At 49.8% G+C, this 21,367-nt stretch overlaps 1 protein-coding gene across 1 annotated transcript in view; it reads left to right on the top strand.

The window, feature by feature from the left end:
- Positions 1–21,367, top strand: part of VWF (von Willebrand factor) — a 134,012-nt gene that overhangs the window by 17,660 nt on the left and 94,985 nt on the right. Inside the window, exons 6-10 of the mRNA XM_032390769.1 lie at positions 3,512–3,636; positions 14,901–15,117; positions 16,739–16,861; positions 17,746–17,857; positions 18,207–18,253. Of these exons, the coding sequence (XP_032246660.1) occupies positions 3,512–3,636; positions 14,901–15,117; positions 16,739–16,861; positions 17,746–17,857; positions 18,207–18,253 (624 nt within the window). The remainder of the gene's footprint in view (positions 1–3,511; positions 3,637–14,900; positions 15,118–16,738; positions 16,862–17,745; positions 17,858–18,206; positions 18,254–21,367) is intronic.

The raw sequence follows: 21,367 nt of genomic DNA, 5'->3' as shown, positions 1-21,367 counted from the left end.
ACATCCAGTGTTATATTGGTTTCAGGTGGATAACATAGTGATTCAACACTTCCATACATTACTCAGTGCTCATCAAGATAAGTGTAATCACCAACTGTCACCAAACCACGTTTTACAATCTTACTAGCTATACTCTGTCCATGCTGTACTTTTCACCTCTGTGACTTATTTATTTTGTGACTGGAAGTTCATACCTCTTCATCCCCTTTAGCTCAGAATTTCCTTCATTTTTAAGCCTGAATGTACATTGTATGTATCTGCCACGTTTTGCTTATCCGTTCATGCCTTGAGGACACTTGGGTTGTTTTCATGTTTTGCCAGAGTGAATAATGGTGTACAAATATTTTTTCAAGACCCTGCCTTCAGTTCTTTTGGGTAGATATCCAGAGTTGGAATTGCTGGATCATGTGGCAATTCTTTTTTATTTTTTTTAAAGATTTTATTTATTTATTTATTTGAGACAGAGAGAGAGAGAGCACAGAGGGAGAGTGAGAGGAAGAAGCAGACTCCCCCGAGCAAGGAGCCTGATGCAGGGCTCCATCCCAGGACCCTGGGATCATGACCTGAGCGGAAGGCAGACACTTAACCTACTAAGCCACCCAGGCGCCCCTCATTCTTGTTATTTTAATGTAACTTAATCTCTCCTGTCTTCTTACTGGGAAGTTTTGCCTCTTTTCATTCATTTTATATTCAGTTGTGTTGTTGATGTATTTCATTTTCTATTAATCATCTTATTTTGTGCTTTCTACTATTACTGCTTTTAAAAATGTTACTTCTTTCCTCACTACCTCACTGAGCCCTCCACCTTGTTTGAATACCACTAAATTTGGCATTATTATTATAGCTTTACACAGTCAGTGCTTCTTTAGATATATCTTCATGTGTAACAGGTTCTTTGCTCATAATTTCTCCTTGTATCTTATTCTTTTCTTCTAGGTTCAATTGCTATTTTTCTAAAAAACATCCCTCAGTACTTCCTTCATTCAGGGTCTGATAGTGATAACTGGAACAAACTCCCCCTCATTCTTACATGATACTTAAGCTAGGTATAGAATTCTAGGACATCAGTTATTTCTCATAGTACTTTGAAGATGTCATTCCATTGTTGCTCTTGAGAAGTAGATTGTCAGTCCAACTGTTATTTCATTGCAGATCATATCATTTATCTTTGTATACAAGTCGTCTCTTTGTTCTTGGCATTCTGAAATTTTACTATGTTGTGTCTAGATGTGGGTTTTATTTTTATTATCTTTTTAAAAAAAGATTTTATTTATGTATCTGAGAGAAGAGAGAGAGAGAGAGAGCACAAGTCGAGGGGGAGAGGAGGAGGAGGGAGAAGCAGACGCCCCGCTGAGCAGGGAGCCCACTGTGGGGCTCCATCCGAGGACCTTGGGATCATTAACTGAGCCAAAGGCAGACGCTCAACTGACTGAGCCACCCAGGCGCTCCGGTTTTATTTTTATTATCTTGCTTGAGACTGTGATTCCTGAAACCGAGGACTCCTATCTTCCATCAGATTTAGAAAAATTTCAGTCATTTTCTCTCCATCTGTTAGACATATATTGGATATTTTTATTCCATCCTTTTTTTTCCCCTCATTACTTTACTTTCATTTTTCTATCTCTCTATTCCTCTTTGTTGCTTTTTGGGTAGTGCAGTCATGCTGGCTGGTGAGAACTGATTGTGTGGCTCTTTTCCAAGTCTGCATCCAGTACTGTCATGTTTGTAGTTTGAAATTGGCCATGGTGGGAGTATCTGCAGCATGTAAATCAGCAAATCCTAAAAATTAGGACTTTGCTTTTCCCCAGACAGATGGCTCATCAGCACATCACTACTTAGAGCTCTCTTCTGGTTCACTAATTCCCTCAACTCTAATTTCCAGATAATGTCTAACCCATCAGTTGGGTTTTCTTTCTATTTCCATGACTATATTTGTAACTTTAGAAGGTAAATTTGGTTCTTCTTCAACTCTATTGTTTTTTCTTATTGTCTTGTCCTTGTATTAGGTTTCAATTTCTTCTTTGTAACAATAATTTTATTTGTTTTATAGCCTCCATACAAAGATGGTATTATCTGAAGTTTTTGGAGTTCTTGTGGTATGTTAGAAAGTGAACAAACCTGTGTGACATGGTAATTAAGAACCCAGGGGGCACTTATCATAATGCCTGGCACACAGTAGAAACTCCAAAAATTTAAATTCCCTTTGGCTTCTCCCATGGATTAAAACAACAGCAGTTTATTCTCTCACAAGTTCAGGAGGCCCAAAGTCTAAAATCAAGGTGTTGGTAAGCCTGCACTCCTTCCGGAGGCCCTAGGGGAGAACCTGTTCCTTGCCTCTTCCAACTACTGGGAGTAATCCTTGACTTGTGGCCACATCCCCGTCTCTGTGTGTGTCTCTGTCTCTCCTCCCGCTGCCTCTAAGGCTCACTTAGGTGATCCAAGATACGCTCTTCCTCTCAAGATCCTTAAAACCTTCATCATATCTTTTGCCCTAAAAGAGAATATTCATAGGTTCCAGGAATTAGGAAGTGAATCTTTGAGGGGGGGCATTTTCCCTGCTCACCGCATGCCAGATGCCAACTGACAATACTTTCAAGGTCCTGCCTTTCTTTCCCCAAGGATAGTTTCTTTTCTATTCTCAAGTACATTATTTGGCCTTGAAACATGCTTCACTCTTCCGGACCTGGTTATGCAAAAGGACTGTTTGCCTCAGTGCTCCATTAGTCCCTTTGCAGTGAAGACTCAGAAGTGGTATTAGGCATCTCCTTTGCCATGGAAGCCCATAGGCCCTCCCTCTGTTGTGGGAGCTGATGGTGGCATGATCGGTATAGGACTAAGGCCCCAACGCTGTGAAAGCCCAGGGGATGCAATGACTGGGGGCTCAGGTTCCATGTCACATTCTTCCCTTCAATCTGCAAAAATATTTTGAGTGTTTACAAAGCGCCAGATAAGAAGCCAGAGATAAGAGACACAGCCTGTCCCCTGAATTAGGGAGCTCATGGTCAGACAGAGTATGAATATAAACAAAAAGAATACTAACACAAAGGGCGATGGGAGTTTTGATGGAAGGATGGCGGGGGTGCTGAGGGAACACAGGCTGGGGCAGGGGGCTGGGAGCAGAACTCGTTCAGAAGGGCTTCCTGGAGGAAGTGGCTCTGGAGCTGCATCTCAAAGAATGTGAGGAGACAGTCAAGGTACTGGGGGTGGAGAACATTCTGCACAGAGGGGAAAGGCACGCAAGGACATGGAGACAGCGTGGATGGGCATGCTCCTCATCGTCTTCCTCACTGTGTGCATCCATCCAGCCACCCCTCACCACACACTGGCTAAGCCCTGAGGCCTGTGCCCTGTGGTATTCCACTGAGTGCTGCACAAAAGGTAGTCCCCAGCCCAGACGCCTGTGTACCCATCTAACAGAAGGTTGATTCGGGTGCCGACGGACCTAGACTTTTCACTCAGAAGTCCTGGGTCAGGCTTAACTGTGACTTCGTTCCTGAAACCTTCTCCACAGGGACCTTGACCTCGGACCCCTACGACTTTGCCAACTCCTGGGCCCTGAGCAGCAGGGAACAACGGTGCAAACGGGTGTCCCCTCCCAGCAGCGCATGCAATGTCTCCTCTGAGGAAATGCAGCAGGTGGGTACCTCTGGGGTGGTCTGAGGGGAGTGGGACTCCTGGGAGTGAGAGGCAGAAAGTCATCTGAGGCCTCAGGTCCTCCATCGAGGTGTACAGTGGGCCTACCTCTGTGGGTCCCTCTGGCTCTTCAAAGAAGGTTTCCCACGGGCAACCATTTTCTCCTAAAAACCAACTGTGGCCGGAGTCTGATTAGCTCTAATCTAACACTGTTCTGGACCTGGAACTCTGAAAATGGGTCTGTCTAATGAGTTGGTAGAGTGAGCGACTAGACTTTTCTGTTTTGCACTCTAATGCCCTCTCTTGTCCCCAAATATCTCCATCATCACCTGCCACCTGTCTGAAATTCTGCAACAGGAACCTATTCCTTTTTAGGTGTTCAACAAGTGGTTATTATAAAGTACAACTAGGAGGGCAAGGCCCCATAGTCTTACTGGCACATCAGCAGGAAGGGGGTTACTTTATCGTCAGGGAAGCTGAGGGAAGAGGAGGGAGGGGTGGGCCTGAGGTGTCCAACCTGGGCGTGATAATATTTTCCTGAGGCTGTGGTGTCAAATTAGTCAGAAAATTAGTGGCTTACAGCAACGGAAACGTATTCTCTCATGCTCTGGGAGCCAGAAGTCTGAATTTAGTTTTCCTGGGCCAAGATCATGGTGCCACTAGGGCCGCTCTCCCCTGGGAGGCTCTGGGGGGTGAATCTTTCCTTTTCCAGGTTCTGGTGGCTGTGGCATTCCGTGGCTTGTGGCTGCATCAATCCAGTCACTGCCTCTGTGGTCCCATGGCCTCCTTATCATCTGTGTGCCTCTGTCCTGGGACTCAGTACCGATGGTGGCACCTCCCCTCCCTTTCCGCACAACCCCTATTTCTAACCATATGGTAGCTCATTAGCAGCTTCTTCCCCTTCAGAGTTGCTCCTTACGACCCCACTACCAGAAGCTCCCCCTTGGAGAGGAGGGGGTCTGGTGGGAGAGAGTGGACAAGACTGCACTCTGCCTCTACCTTCTGCAGGGTGGACTTGTGCCATGGTGGGTGGGGTGTTGGGAAGGTGATGCTTCCGAAGGGGAAGGACCTCCCTTGATGGATGTACCCTCTCCCCCTTGGGGTCCGGCTGCCGGGGCTGAGAGAGGAGAAGCAGCATGGCTCCAGGGTGAAGCTGCGCCCTTGTCAGCACAGGGATGGTCCTACTGAGGCTGTGCGCACACACTCACTGTCTGGGGGACAGGGTTTCTTGGAGGTGGTGTAAGTCAGGTCCCCCATGCCGGGAGTGACTGGGGACCTGTCAGGAGCAGCGTGAGAGAGAGGGACTGAGAGAGGCAGTGCTGGGCGGTGGGGAGGGTGAACCGCCATGTACTCAAAACTGAGGTCTCAGCTGATCGTTCAGGGAGCTCTGAAAGCTGGGGGGCCCCCAGGCAAGCCTGAACCGACCAGCTGGTCATCGGATGTAGGCTTCCTTTGGGCAGGGAGGCGGGATAGTCTCTTGGACTGAGGGCAAGGCATGCAGGGACGGAGCTGTGAGCCCTCAGCAGCTAGCACTGCTAACCGTGAGGGGATGCGTCCTTGGCTTTGAAGGGCATCTGCGCTGCACCGGACAGCCCCTGTAGAAGGCTGTTCCCCAGGCCCCACCCAGGGAGCAGCCGCCCTGTTCCAGCCCACAGCAAAAGGACAGCCCCTGCTTATCCCCGGGCCCACCGCCCTGACAGGAATCAGCAGGCCACGGTGGGCCTTTCTAGTTCTCCAGAGCTGTGAGGAAACCGAAGCCACGGGAGGCTAAGTACCTGCCCGGAGTTGCCAGCTAAGAAGCTGCAGAGTCAGAGTTCCCCATCGCTGGCTCCCCCTTGGCTGCTGTTCGGCCTCATTGCCTCAGGCTGCTCATTATCTCTGCCTGTGGTCCTTGGGTTTTCCCTCAGGAGATGGCTTCCAGGATTCTTATGGTTCCTTTCAGCTCTAGAACTCTCTGCAGGTTTCAGTGGATTGGGCTAGAAAGACAGGTTCCAGTAAGTCTCAGTAAACATTCAGTGGGTGGATAAATGCAGAGTCGATGGTGCTATGTGTCTGGGGATTGGGACTACCTTCACGGTATCGATCCCCCGTCAGCAGCTTGCAGAAGTCCGATTTACCCAACTCTGCACAGGAGTAGGGAAACTCCAGCCATCCCCTACTCCAGAAGCAAAAGACACACACACACACACAGTCCCCTACCTTAGCATGAGAGACCTTCATTGCTAGCTGGTTATTCATGCAGGGATTCTCTTCCAGATTGTTCCATCAGAAACAAGGACTTTGTCAGGCACAGGAAAATACTCTAGCTTGATATTTAGTCCAGCTGCCTAGATTGTAAACACAATTTCCAATTTCTAAACAAGCACATTCCAAATGCCTCCTTTTCTTGGGTTTCCAAGGTTTCAGTGGTGCTAGGTTTCCGGCTTGTCCATAAACATCTGTGTCACCTGGAATGTAGCCCAGTACTGGCAACCAACTAAGGCCAACCAAGTTCTAACACCCGGGAGGAGGGTGTTGTTGTGTGGAAGAGGGTAGTTTACTCTTCTTTCCAGGAAAACTTTTGAAATATCTGGTGCATGCCCTTGGTAGCCCCTTGATTTTTTCTCCTCTGTGGGTCTCAGCATTATGCTAAGGATATGGGCTTGGGGTCAGGCCGCTTCCTGGCTTTGTAACTCCAGGGGAGACACTTGCCTTGTCTGAGCCTCAGTTTCTACATGCATAAAATGGGCATAGGAAGAGCAACCCACAGGGCCAATGCAAGGATAAGAGAGAATATGTATGGAGTGTTTAGGGTGGTGGGGCTCAATTGTATGAGCTGTTCTTGTTATTATTAATATTATTATTATTATTTATTGACCCCTGGTGTCCTCCCGCTGTCTGTTCTCGAGGCTGCAGTGGCCATACCATGAGAATGGGAAGAGGCCAAACACACACAGCGCTCGCTTTAAGCATAAGCTCCAAAATTCTTTCCTTTCTCTTCTCCTCCCCTCCTCCCAATTATAACCCAGTTCCTTTTGGGGAGCTGAGCACAGCATGAGGTTAGAAGGAGAGAAGGTGTCTAAACACATTCACGCTGAGGGGCAGGGTAAGTGACAGAAGCCAAATTTTCTTCTAGAGCTGCTTGGTAACCCAAGTGAATTTCAGATGGAGTGCCCTCCAGGAATCATGTGCAGTGAGGGGCAGGAAGAGAGATTTTGATCATTTCTGTCTTTTATTTCCTAACTTATTGTTTTGTGGCTAGCAGGCGGTTCCCCCCCTGCTGCCCTTCAGTGTTCTCTAGGCAGGGGTGGGGTTAAGGCAGGGGTGCCTCAGTGGTGAGGTGGGGTTGCAGGCCATATAAGTACTGAATCGGCTTTTCGAGGGCATGGGCTTTGTGTCACTGTATTTTGCAAACATGGGCCAGTGCCAAGTAAGCTGGACAAATATTCCCCTACCCTTGGAGTACAAAGGGATACTCTCACCTATCCGTAAGAGGTGGGAGGTGAAAACGATTTTCAAACGAAGAACCTGATACTAGGCCGAGTTGAGGAAGCAGATAGGACACTCTGTCTCCTGGGGACAAAGGGGAGGGAGAGAGGAAGAATCCAAGAGAAGCCTTGTTTTTCTCCAGGGGTGCTTTTTGGAGGCTCCAGCTGCAGGCTTGCTACTCACTTTGTCTCTTGGGTGCGTTGAAGTCCTTACTAACCAGTGTCCTGGGAGCAGCCTGAGAAGTTGGTTACCAAGTTCTTAGTGCTGGGCTGAGGCCCCCAAACACGCCAGATCTCCCCAGGCACAAGCTTCTTTAAGCTCAGCACTAGTATGAGGTTGCTTACCGAGAAGACAGACCTGGCTTGGTCTCAGCCAATCAGGTTGTGTTCACCCAAGATCAGGGCACCCTCACTGGCTGGGAAGCGCAATGACTCATCTCCTGGGAGGTGATTAGTGCTGGCTTTGGAATTGTTCTCTGCCTGCTTCGTTCATCCCCTGGGCCCCCGGGTTCAGAAGTTAGGTCTGGTAAATGGGCATTACATACAAGCTCTTGCCATTGTGGCTCTAAGGACCATTTGCAGTGGCAGAGTGTTCTGGGGAAGGGTACATTGACCAAAGAACTTTTCTTGAGAGCCGCCAGAATCTATTCTCCCCGCTTCTCTGGCGCTCTCCTTCTTTCCACACTGTAGCAAGGAGTCAGCTAATTCTGAGCCAGATCATATTACTTATACCTAGGGGATGAATGTTTCCTTGTTATGCCAACAAAACTCCGGAGCCTCTCTACTGGGACTGAATAATGGCTTGTTTGATTGCATGCAAATTTCCAGTATTTTTTAGCTTTTGAAACAGAGGGCAGGGCTGCTGGAGTCTGGAGCTCAGGGTGCAGACCTAGTAATAAAAAGCCCCAAGCTCTAAATGCTCAGATAATTGATGTTAATTTGCAGGTAACTCTACTGTATAATGAACATTTTAGAAAGATTCTTAGGTTGCCCTTTTTTTTTTTTTTTTTTTAATTCACATTCTGTTAGTCTGGGTACCTGTCTTTGTCCTCAGTCCTCACTACAACAGGAAGCTGCAGCTAGTCCACCCAGTATTCTTACTAATCAGAAAAAGGTGCCCCTTCCTCAAGGCACTTCACCACTGCCTGTTGGGAAATTGCCATAATAAGCATTAGAAGTGTGCATAGAATGTACGTGTACCTGTGTGGTGTCTACGGTGTGAACAATAACCCCCCAGCATGTTGCCACCATGCACTGGATGCCCTGCAGAACTATACTCAATGGCTGTGACCTTGACCTCGCTTCCACTGGGAAACGTTGCTGCAGCCATCCTCCTCCAGGATCACCTCTCCCAGACTGGGAAGGCCATTTCCTGCTTTTGCTGCTGCCTTCTGAATGTGAGGACCCTTTCAGGCCCCCGGCCCCAAGAGTTCTCTCCGTATACCTCCCCAGAGTTGGTCCTCAAGATGACCAGTCTTTCTTGAGAAGACCGAGTACACCATTTATCACTCGGCCTTCCAGTGGTCAATTGTTGAGTAGGAGCAGTAGCAACCTCAGGCAGGTGTCTGGAGCAGAAGAAATTCTTTTCATCGATGTCAGGAATATTAGGCTTATCATAAGTCAGAGTGGCAGTGAGCCCGTGTGCTTGTGGTGGGATGAGGGTGACCTTGACCAGTGTGCTTTTGGGGTCTAGCTTTATAGCAGAGATCAGGGGCTGCCACAGGGTTTCAGAGACTTCCCCCCAGTCAAGCAGTATTTATCTGACAAACTCTTGAGGAGGGTCAGATAAGGTCCTAGTCCTCAAGCTTTCAGTTCAAATGGCTTCCTAACATAACGATCTCAAAATCCTTTAACAAAATGTTCCCTAAGTGGCTTTCTTTTCCTTTTCTTTCCCCTGATGAGGACAAGAATGAACAAGAATCTGATGGTACCCATGCGTATATATTTATTGAAGTATTTTGCGGGGCTTGGGTGATAGTAAACTACACAGACTGGTTCTGCAATCTTGTTCAAGGGACAAAACGCATACGGGAAACTGAACAACTATGAAAGAGAACAACATAAATGCCATCTTGGGTCAGTAGGTGACAAATTGCCAAAAGAATGGTGAAGGTATGGCGGCTCAGGGAATCAGCTCTTGGCACAGAGCCGATGATATTTCCTTACTGGGAGCAGGATGAGTGGAATGGTTCTATCCCAGGGCTTGGACAGACCCCAAACTGGGAACCTGGGGATGGTGCTTGGCCTGTGTCCTCTGAGCCCACTGAGCCCTGCCCTGGTCCCTGAAAATTGCTCACATACCTCCCAGGAGACCAGGGCAGAGGGTAAGGAGGGTCCTCTGGGATATGGGGACTTCTGTGACATATCCAGTTACCCTACTTCTCACGAGGGGTGTAACCCAATCATCTCAGAGGGAGGAAGGTCCAACTTCACATACACAAAAAACCTCAAACAAAACAAAACAAAACAAAACAAAACAAAACAAAACAAAACAAAAAAAACCCATCCATTTGGTGGAAATCTATTGACCAGTTTCATGGGGGCTTTGTGAGCCAGATCTTGGAATGTAGGTGGGAGTCCCAGGGCAGCCAGAAGATATAAATAGAATCAGCAACCCTCCCCCATCCATCCTTGCTAGCTGACCAATGAGAAAGTATGCCCTGCCACGGGGGTGAATTCTTGAACCCACTATTCTGGACCTGTTCAGGCGCCAGGCGCCTCCATACCTCCTCCAGGGGCAGCTGCCAGGCACCCACCCCAGGGCTGGAAAGATCAGGGCCTGGGTGAACAATCTTGCACTTTATATATTAGCTTCGCCTTCCTTTGTTCACTTCAGTCCTAGGAATGCCTCCTCCCTTCTCCTTGGTCAGCTGTTTGCGAACAAACACAATAGCTAAGCTTTAGATCTCCTCCCCGGCTATCTGCCGCTGGGGAGATGTGCTGCTTTTCTCTCCTGCTCCCTCGGACGGGGCTTGGCATCTCCAGGGAAGAGGCCTGGACTTCTTCAATGAACTGCAAATGTGATTAAGTTGGGCTGCAGTTGGGTCTGCATACCCACCCGGGCAGGGTGAAGTCATGGGCTGACGGAGCTGGGGCTGGATCTCTCCCTCCAGCCTCTGGCACTGCAGACAAGAGATGAAGGAAGATAGAAGTAGCTGATGCCGGGCACTGGAGCCAGGGACACGCTGGGAGCGTGCAGATGAGCTGACCGTTGCTTGTGTCTCAGCCAGAATGGCTCAGCAGAGAGCTGCGGAGAAGCCATTTTCGAGCTGTGTGGCTGCTATTGACAGTAGGCCAATGGCAATAGTGATAGGCCCTTGATTGCCTTTCTCATGTAAAGTTGTCCAGTCTTATTTTGCAGCAACCGGCTTCCGTAGGTATTGCTATCTGTGTCAGTTAGGAATAGGTCCCACTGTGAGTGACCAGACACCTAAAGTAACAGAGAAGTTTGTTTCTCTCTTGTTGTAAAGAAGCTCAGGTGGGATGTGCAGGGCCAGCGCAGGATGCCTTGGTGCTGGGATCCGGGGTCCTTTGGTCTCGTTTCCCTGTTGTTGTTGGCATGGAGTTTCCACTTCATGGTCCAAGATGGCGGCTCACTCCTCAGGCATCACAGCCACATTCCATCGGTGGGGAGACAAGGGGCTAAGAAAGAAGCACCCTCTCCTTTTGAGGACATTGTCTGGAACGTAGTCCATGACCCTTCTGCTTACGTCCTACTGGACAAAGCTTAGTTATGCCTACTCCCAGCTGCCGGGGAGGCGAAGAGATGGAATCATTGAAAGATTGAAAAGTGAAGGTGCTATGACTAAGAAAGAAGGGAGGAACAGATCCTAGGCAACTTTCAGTCTCCACTCTGCCTTCTTTATAGGGGAGGAAACAGAGGCACAGACAGGCGAGATCATTTTCCCACAGACACACACTTTGGAAGTGATGGGGTTGGGACCGTAGTGCAGCCTTGCTTCTAAAACCCATGGTCTGTCTTCTGTACTCCCTTTGTCTAACCTGGTGTGAGGACACAGGTGGGGAGGGCCGGGGGCGTGGAGGAAAACCACGTAAATTGTGGTTTGGTGACAGGTGACGGGCCTGTAGGATGCAGTCAGGCTTTGAGCCCTGCTTGCTACCACAATTTGTAAACTGTGTGGTCTGATGACCCCCTGACATTCTTAAGAATAATAGAAGACATGAAAGAGATTTTCTATGGATTATCTGTTGATTATGGATTTGGATTATCTATTGATATGTATTATATTAGAAAATAAAACGGAGAAATTTACAACATACTCATTTAAAAAATAATAAACATATTATATTTAATAAGATGACATCTTTTTAACAAAGGCCACTATAAATTCCAAACAGAAAAATGTCTAGAGAGGAGAATGGCATTGTTTCACAGTTTTGCAAATCTCTTTATTATCTGGCTTAAGAGAAATCAGCTGGATTCCCATGTCAGCATCTGTAGTCAGTCTGTGGTGCGATCACCTATCATGGAGCTTCTGGAAAATTCCACTGTGCACTCATGAAAGAGCAAGAGCCCAAAGGCCAGATAACATCTTAGTATGATTATAACAGTAGTTTTGATCTTATGAAGCTCTGCAAGGATCTTGGGAGTCTGTAGGGGGTTCCTGGACCAACCACACTTTGTGAACCGCTGATCTAGTAAATGCTTTTCTCTCCATGCCTCAGTTTCCAAATCTGCAAGCCTGTTTATCTGACCTTTCTCTGAGGAGGTTTGTATTCTTGCAAGGTGTTGCAGGCTTATGAAGGGCCCATTTGTGGGAGTGGGTGCCAAGGTGGTGTCTGAAACCACTTTATTTGTTCAGGGGACATTGGTGATGTGTGAGATTGGGAGCCAGAGGGGGATGAGCTGGAGAGTAGCCAGGGTAAGATCCTGGAAGACCTGGCCTTGCTGCCTTTCTAAGGAGCTAGAACTTTGCCCTTTAAGCTGGGGTGGGACGCAGTCAGATTTGCCTTATGTACTGACTTGGGCACACACTAGAGATCTAGAGGCCACATGACCAGTGCTTGTTGAGTAAAGGTTTGGTCACCTCCTACCTGCCGACGTCTCTCTCCAGGGTCTGACAGGACACAGTGTTGGCTCCATCCTGGACTTATTTCTGTCTTGGGACCTGGCCTGGCCTGACCAGGCTACCTGTGGTGGAGCGGGGAAGGCTGGGAGGCAGAGGTGGCAAGCTAGACGTGCCACCACACTGCAGTGGGACCCTCAGACTGTGGTCACCCTCATGGGCTGAGTTCAGGCCAGACCTGACCAGAGGAAGACCGGAGGGCAAGATGGGAAGACAGACTTTTCCTTTTGTCTCTGTTGAGAAAGATATCCTAGCCAGATTTTCAGGTGCGCACGGAGAGGCCAGAGGCGTTCTAAGAAGGGAGGTGGCTGTTTCTGCAGAAATCCACTCCCATCCTGCAGGTGAGTAATCAGAAAACACCCTTCTTGCTACAGCTTTCTGTAAACCATTTAATATCTCAAGGGACCCCCCAGGAAATGTGCTGGAGGACGGGTGCCACTTTTCCTCTGAGCAGGGGACAGACAGATTTGGGCCAGCTGGAGATGGGCCAGGCTGGACTCTGCCTCACAACGCTCTCAAAGTGGGAGGGGACGCTGGACTCCTGAGTCTCTTCTCTCCTCTGGTTGACACTGTGCTGTGCTGGTGGGAACCCCAGGTGCCTGGTCCCTGCGGGACTGTCCCGTGCTATAGTGTCTGCTCCAGGCGCTGTCCCACAGCCCAGTGGGGTGATGGCAGAAGCACTAGCAAAAACTCGTGGAGCCGCCTTTTTCAGTTTTTCTCTGGTTCGAAATTGTGGGTGAGGAGAATGGCCAGCAAGAGCCCGAGCCTCTGGCCCTCCCCGGGGCACCCTTGGCTGCCCTTTCAGAGCCCAGGAACATCTCTCTCCGAGGGGCCTGTCTCATGGGTCAGGCAGTGTAGCAGAATGGAAAGAACTGGACGCAGGCCCTGGCCTCCTCTCCTGAGTCTCAGGAGAGTCTCAGACCTGCCTGTGGCAAAGAAGAGAGGGTCCCTCCTCCATCCCCTTGCTCGAAAGAGTCTCCGAGATACTAGTACAGCGATCATGTTGTCATGGCAACCATTCATCCTGGTGTAGCCCAGTCTCCCCCAGATGCAGACAGGGGGAAAGGGACAAAGATGTCGTCTGTCCTGCTGCTAAGCTGCCCAGCATTCTGGAGGACAAGCCTCCTGGGAGGAGCGAGGGTGGAAGGGACCTCTCTGGTGGCTGGGAGATCCACAATGATGATATGGAGTCATCATTTTTGCAGTGAAACCTTTACCTGCCTGATTTCATTCAATCTCCACTACCATCGCATCACGTAGGAACTGTCGTTATTATCCCCAGTTGACAGAGGAGCAGGGGTTAAGAAATAGCCCAAGGTCACACGGCTAGCAGGTGCAAGAGGCGAAACTCAGATCTGGAGCTGTGAAGCCGTAACAAGTCCGGGGCAGGACTCTTCCCGGCACGGTCTGCAGAGACCTCAGTTTCCCCTGTGTGAAATGCCCAGGATGGCACATGGCAGGATGCAGGTCATCACCCGAGACCTCAGTGGTCCTGGGACCCACTACAGTGGTCTTCATGCATCGATCGCCGGCTCAGGGCCAGGCACCGCCAGCAAGGCAGCGCCTGTTGGGATTATTCCTGTGTTACTCAAGGACGCCCTTCTCCAGCGAGGTGAGGGCATTTGCCTCAGTCCCTACCGCCTGGGAGTGGCAGGGCTGGGCTTCAGCCCTGCAGTGGCTGTGGAGTCTCCCACCTGAAGGCAGGTAAGCCAGACAGGTGGGGTCATGCAGGGAGCAGCCGCGCTCAGCAGTGGCTCAGCTGGCTCGTTGTCCTTGCCCTCATGTCTGCAGCCGAGCAACCCCTGCCGCGGCCTCTCCAACAGGTGCAGGGAACCAGCCATGCCCACCTGCTTGCACCCAGCTGGGCCCTGGGCCTCCTTCGGAGTTGCACCCCACACCCCAGCACCCAGCCTGCTGTGACCTGGGGCAGCTGTGACATTCTGCCCTGCTTCCTAGATGGATTGGAAGATGCACCCCAACTCCAGAGATTTTATTTTATTTTGTCACATAAAGAAAACTTTCATTTGCTGCAAATAAGGAGATCACGGGGAATGGCTTCCAAAGCTGTGACTCCCAACTTCAGAGATTTTAAGATTTTATTTATTTACTTATTTGAGAGACAGAAAGGGGGTGGGGCAGAGTAGAGGGGGAGGGAGAGAGATAAGCAGACTCCGTGGGAGCCCAACATAGGGCTCCATCTCACAACCCCGAGATCATGACCTGAGCTGAAACCAAGAGTCAAACACTTAACCCACTGAGCCACTCAGGCGCCCCATCAACTTCAGAGATTTTAAACTGAAAAAAAAAAAAAAAAGGGCAGTTAGAATCATTAGAACACAGAATGCAGAGATGTTTACGAAGACAATACGTAGGAGTGTTTGTACTACTGTGTTTCGAGAGTAGTAAGCAACAATTTCGACCCCGCCGTGTGTTGTTAGGTTGAGGGTATCAACAAGGTGGTAAATCCAAGGACTGCGTTTGCCTGGCAGAGGATCTGGGGCACATTTCCGAGAATCCTCTGGATTGATAAGACTGTTCAATTTGGGAACTGTTGATCAGCACCTACTCCGTGCCCGGTGTGAGGGAGCGTCCCCGGTTTTCCAGGCAGGGCGGGATCTTCGCGGAGCCACGTCCAGGAAGACATAAGCCAGTGCCCCGCAGAGCCTGGGCCACACGGCTCCTGTCCTCACCATGTGGCGTCTCGTTCCCGCAGGACCCATGGGAGCAGTGCCGGCTTCTGAAGAGCGCCTCGGTGTTTGCCCGCTGCCACCCTCTGGTGGACCCTGAGCCTTTCGTGGCCCTGTGCGAAAGGGCTCTGTGCACATGTGCCCAGGGGCTGAGGTGCCCTTGCGAGGTCCTCCTGGAGTACGCCCGGGCCTGTGCCCAGCAGGGGATGGTCTTGTACCGCTGGACTGACCACAGCGCCTGCCGTAAGTCTGTGGCCCACGCTCCTGGCTGGGGATGAGTGGTGTCCGTTCTGGGGTGTCACTAGGGAAGCCCTCGGGCTGTGTCATGCTCCTGGGCCACCTGATCACAGAGGCCTGGCCCGCAGGGGGCGTCCCTTCCCTTAAAGGCTGCAGCTGAGAAGGCCGTCCGGCACCTGTCCCCCTGCCTCCGTTCTAGGCCATGCCTCCCTCAGTGCCCCGGGACTCCCTCAGGAAATCTATTCCCTGGACTGGGAGAACATTCCCCGCCTCTGACGGGAATCCCAGCTGTCCTGATTTCGGCTCACGGCTTCGCCGCCTGCCTGTTGACGAGGAGCAGGGAGTTGTCCAGACTGTGATCTTGCAGAGCTTGGCAGGCTCTCCATAAGCCCTTCTCTTTTATGAACCCAGCCTTCTCTCCTCCCAGCCCAGGGCTCCCCTTTCCCTCCTCCTCACCTCGTGACGCCCGTGGTTTGGATCTCCCAGTCTCACTGGGTCTCTGCTCACTGTCATTGTCACCATCCCCAAATTATCATAATTAAGTAGGAGCTTCTGTGGTTCCCTTGCAAGAAGCCTCCTCTCTCCCCAGACTTTCCATCATGGACCAAAAGCCATGCAGATGGACAGTGCCATAATTACATAGGCCATCCTGGCTGATGGAGACGGAACAGCCGGCCAAATATTTACAGCACACACATGTTTTTCAGTGTGTGTTTTTTTCCCCCTGCTTATAAATTAGAGCTTTTATCTCTGCTGTGGGGGCGTGAGAAGGTGGCTATTAGCAGCTGGTTTCTCCGCTGTCAGGTGGAGTGGCTGTTATTTTAGGTCTTTGAAGATAGGGTTGCTGGGGGGAGATGCCTCTTGGAGGAGAAGGGGTTCGGAGCAATTGTTTGGTGTTTCGAAGCCCAGGAAAGGTCATTGGTATGTTCCAGTTCTTCAGCTGCTCTAAGCATCAGTCGGCCACAGGGTTGAGAGACGAAGGAGGGGAGCCGGTCCTTGCCCAGGAGGAGTTGGGTCCAGTGGGGGAGGACAGATGCTTAGGTGATAAGGCCCTGAAGACAGTCCTGCAACACAGTGGAAAATAAATAGGGAGCAAGTCACCCATGTGGGGAAAGTGGGTGTGAATGGTGTGTACCCTGTGCTGGGTGGGGCCTTTGACTGGGGCCAGTTTCATGAGGAAGAGGAGCCCTCAGAGGAGGGATGTGATGGAGGACGCCACTTACCCCTTGCTTGGCCCCAGAAGGACATTTATTTTTAACCTAGAGGAGTTTGATATTACCTTGAGAGGGTTTTAGGTGAAAGGGACAGAGCATAGGGGAACAAAAAAAATACCAAGCTGTTCATGGAGAAACAGATGACCAAGCGGCAGGGGTGGTGGTCCCAGGTGACCCTGCTGAGTCTTAGCCAGGCTCTACAAGATGGAAGGTGTCCCTTCAGGGGAAGGGTGGCTGGCAGGGTGGTCTTGGAGGGCGTGTGGACCATGGGGGTGCCACTGGGGTGGAGCTGGCCCCTGGGGCCCTGAAGACAGAGGGGAGCAGACAAGAGAGCGCTGGGGCTCTGAGGACGGCGTGGCTTAGGAGGTGCTCTCTGGGGTGCTCCGGGGAGACTGCTGGGTTTTCCGTTTCAGGACCGGCGTGCCCGGCAGGCATGGAGTACAAGGAGTGCGTGTCCCCTTGCACCAGAACCTGCCAGAGCCTGCACGTCCAAGAAGTGTGTCAGGAGCAATGCGTGGATGGCTGCAGCTGCCCTGGTAACAAACTTCTCACTTCATTCACAAATCCCAGACCTTGCCAGTGCCCTTGGCTTGGGGAGGCCAGATGAAGGCCACTTGTGTTTGTCACCCATTGCTGAAATCAGAAGCCTTTTATTTATTTTTTAAAACGTCTTTGTACAGAGGGATCAGGATTGAGCCGGGGGTTATTTTTAATTTCTGTTTTCCTGTTGTACTGGATCCGTGAAAGCGCGTGTGTCTTGGAAACAGAAGGACGGTCTGGGCTCCGACAGTGACTTTGTTTGGGGAGCACGTGGCCCGATCTGAGCGGCACTTTTGTTTTCTCAGTTTCGTGTCAGGGCACGGGTCTGGGTGAAAGATATTTTAAAACGTCTCCTGGGTTTGCCATGTGAGCTCAGCTGAAAAAGAGCTTTGCACTAGAAAGTGTTTGTCAGGAGAGGCCGTGTGAGCTTTGGTGAAAAACGCTGTTTAATTACTGAGAGTGAGGCCTGTGTGTTTTGACTAATGACTTCCCTGCTGGACGACCTTGAACAAAAACTCTTGCCTCCTTTCTTCATCTGTGCAATGCAGGTTAATAATGCCCTCTCTTTCAGTGCGTTAATATGAAAGTAAGGGTCATACAAGTTCTTCAAGCTTCCCGGGAGACACTCTCAGCCTAGACTCATGCCTTCCTCACTGGAGGACCATGAGCAAAGCTCTTTCCCCCATTTCTTTGACAGTAGAGAGAGATTAATAATCTCCCTCCCCCCTGTATGGCCCTAATGGGAAAGAGCAACATCACGGAACAGGTTCTTTGAGCTTCCTGAAGAAGCCCTCAGCTGTGATCACCCATGGGGATTCTGTAGCTGGGAGATGAGTAATGATGATAAGCTGAGTCTTTGCCTTGATGTCCTTGAACACAGAGGGACAGCTCCTGGATGAAGGCCGCTGCGTGGGGAGCGCTGAGTGTTCCTGTGTGCATGCCGGGGAGCGGTACCCTCCGGGCTCCTCCCTCTTGCAGGACTGCAACACCTGGTACCTGGGGCTGCGCCGTGAGGTCTGGGAAGGCGGCCCAAGGGCAGTGGACGGGGATGCTGGGCAGTGGGGGGAATCTCCAGGGACACTGGGTCCCCTAGATTTTCTTCTTCTCTCTCTCTCCATCAGGGTTTCTCCCCCTCAGCCTTATCTCCAAGATGCCTCCCTCTTTGGCCACAGCCCTGTGCCATTCACCTTCAGCCTCATAAAGACCCCCCCTAGCACCAGCTCCCTTCTTTTCCCAAATCCCTCCCTTTGGGGGCTGTGGCATCTGTGATGAGCTCTAGGTGTGTTCATGCGCCCTTGTGTTTGCACAACTAGCCACGACCTGTGCTTCTCTCCCCAACAGCATTTGCCGAAATAGCCTGTGGATCTGCAGCAATGAAGAATGCCCAGGTAGGCGCCCTTCCGCTCATACCCCCCTTCTCTGGATGGAATGGTATGTCGTCCTTGCTAGTTGGAGAGGGCGGCATCTCAAGGCAGGGAGAAGGTGGCCTCTGTACCGGCTGGATACCACCCTCTGACCACAGCCCTGGTTTGGGATCCCAGCTGTGCTGACCCACTTGTGGGCCAGCAGAGGGACACTCAGCATAGCTGAAAGGTGAGAATGCACCTGCACTAAGGTTTTATTGTCCTTTTCTTCTCACCTCTTTGCTCAGAGGACTATGGTTCAATGAACTGTAAGAACTGTAGGGTCACAGTCAACTAAACAAAGATGATGCAAATTCTTTGGAAGTGAAGAGGAAGAAGGGCCCGGTAATTCTTTAAATTCAAAGTGAGAAGTTTCTGGAATGCCTGATAGGAAGACCTTAGAATGGCCCAGGAGCTAGGAAGATCAGACCACCGAATGATTTCTTCTACCCCACCCCCTCCCTGGAAAATCTCTTTAGGAAAAGTTGCTTTATAATCTCTCCCCTTTACTGGGTCTTCTGTTTGGATCCAACTCTATTCTATTTGCTGCAAACTTGGGCCATTTGAATCCCTTCTGCCTCACCCCCCAATTACCCTGGCTCTTCTCCTGATAATTTTCCCCTTTGTGGTCACTCACGTGGTGTTTGCTATGTGTTAGGCTCTGTGCTGAGCACTTGACATGCGTGCCTATGAGGCGGGTACAGTTCATTCTAGGTTTACAAAAGAGGAGACAGAGCAGGAGAGATTACATAACTTGCTCAGTGTCACACAGCTGCTAAGAGACAATGACAAGACTCAGACTCACAGCTCTCAGATTGCTGCTTTTGCCTTTCTGTTTATTCTCTTTCTTTGCCCTCCATCTGTTCCTTTGCAGGAAGGTCTTTGTTATCAACGGCTCAGGAGAGGCCCCATGTTTTAGTTAAAGACCAGCTCAGCCTCAGCTTCTATGCTGGATACTACTTTTTGGGTTCCCATGGTTTGTAGAGTGCAATCAAAAACTGCAAGGCAAATAGCCAGATAACAGGCTCCCCTCCCTTTGGCCCCAAGAGGCCGCATTAGCTCTGGTGGGCTGACAGGGCTTGAACTTGGATACTGGGATCATATTTGGGGCCTGTTGGCTGTAGGGTCACTTAGGATCTTACCCAATGCCCACCACACTGGGAAAATTCTGGAACTAGATGGAAAGTGGGCACTAGGGGTAGGTAAATTCGTCTGGCTCAGGGATGGCCAACCAGTCAGTTTATCTTCTGTGCAATTTTTAAAGGAAGCATGAAGGACAAAAGATTGTTCTTGCAAGGAATATCAGTGCTCCAATTTAACATCATCATACCCTGTGAAAGACCTAAGGAGCCCTTTGAAAGACACGAGGTTGCTGCAAATGACTTGCAAAAACACTGTTAATATCTAAATAATAAGCATTCATTGTATAAGACCTGTGAGCCACAATGGGCAGAATTAGGAATTCGTTTATTGTCTTTTGTTAGATTGACTACCAGATTAGGAATTCTTTTTTTTTTTTTAAAGATTTATTTATTTGGTTGAGAGAGAGAGAGATAGATAACAGGGAAAGGGCAGAGGGAGAGGGAGAGAGAGAATCTCAAGCAGACTCCCCACAGAGCACAGAGCCCTATGTGGGGCTCAATCCCACAACCCATGAGATCATGACCTGAGCCAAAATCATGAGTCCAGTGCTCAACCAACTAAGGTACCCAGGCACACCCAGATTAGGAATTCTTAATAACTACCTTCTAGGGTGCCTGGGTGGCTCAGATGGTTAAGCGTCTGCCTTCAGCTCAGGTCATGATCCCAGGGTCCTGGGATCGAGTCCTGCATCGGTCTCCCTGCTCAGTGGGGAGCCTACCTCTCTCTCTCTCTCTATCTCTGTCTCTTATAAAAAAAAAAAATAACTACCTTCTATAGGTACCATCTTCCACCCATCCATCCGTCCATCCATCCATCCATCCGTCCATCCATCCATGCAAACATCCATCTGTCCATCCATTCAACCATCCATCCATCCATCCATCCATCCATCCATCCATCCATCCGTCCAACCTTCCATCCATCCATCCATCCAACAATGATTTGAACACTCACTGTGCACATGATGGAATGCTTGGTCTGGGACAGATTATAATTCCCTGGTCTTCAGTTCAAAATTTAGAAGATAGCTTTGCTGAGGATATAAGAAATTTTCTTGATGCCTTGGTGGGAAGATAACCAGTTCCAACTCTGCAGTCTACTTACTGAGTGGTTTGATGTTTTGCCCACACAATCACTAAGCTCTTGCTCTGTATATTTAAAGCCTCAGCTCTGACCCTCTTTTTCAAGTTCTGGAGTTTAGCTGGTCATTTCCCACTCCATTTCTACCTGTAGCACACAGGTGTATTTCCATACCTTCCCATGATTCAGCGGGCAGTGGGGCTGTCTTATGCCCCCAGTGTGACATTTGCTGATATAGCTTCTGAGGGGAAGGTCCTGGAAGGGAATATGCTTGACTCTGCTAGCATAGCAAAGAGCAGGCTGTGACTTCTCCACAGTTCCTGGAAGAGCTGACATTGTGAATCTTAGAAATAGACAGCTGGGTTTTGATTCTCTGGGATAAGATGAGAGTGTACTAGTTGTCTGTTGTTGTGTAACAAATTACCCCAAACTTAGCAAACAACAAACATTTATTATCTTAGAGTTTCTGTATGTCAGGAATCTGGGTGTGGCTGAGCCTGGCCCATGATTTCTCATGAAAGTTGCAGTCAAGTTGCTGACTTGGGCTGTGGTCTTATCTGAAGGCTCCATTGGGACTTTGAAGTTGAATCATGTGATGGTTGGCAGGCCTTGGTCCCTCAGCATGTGGACCTCTCACGAGGATGCCTCATGACATGATAGCTGGCTTCTTCTAAGGTGAGTGACCTCAGAGAGAGTGAGGGAGAACAGCCTAGACAGAAGCCATCGTCTTTTAAAAAGCCAATCTCCAAAGTGACATCCTTCATTTCTGCTGTGTTGTATTTACTAGAAACAAGTCAACATGTCTAGTCTACACTCAAGGTGAGGGGATCACACAAAGACATGAATACAGGAGGTGGGACCATGGGGGGAGCATCT

The sequence above is a fragment of the Phoca vitulina genome, unplaced genomic scaffold (genome assembly GCF_004348235.1).
Source record: "Phoca vitulina isolate PV1807 unplaced genomic scaffold, GSC_HSeal_1.0 scaffold59, whole genome shotgun sequence".
Lineage (NCBI taxonomy): Eukaryota > Metazoa > Chordata > Mammalia > Carnivora > Phocidae > Phoca > Phoca vitulina.
Note: the sequence above shows the minus strand (reverse complement) of the source record. Positions and strands in the feature narration are given on the sequence as shown.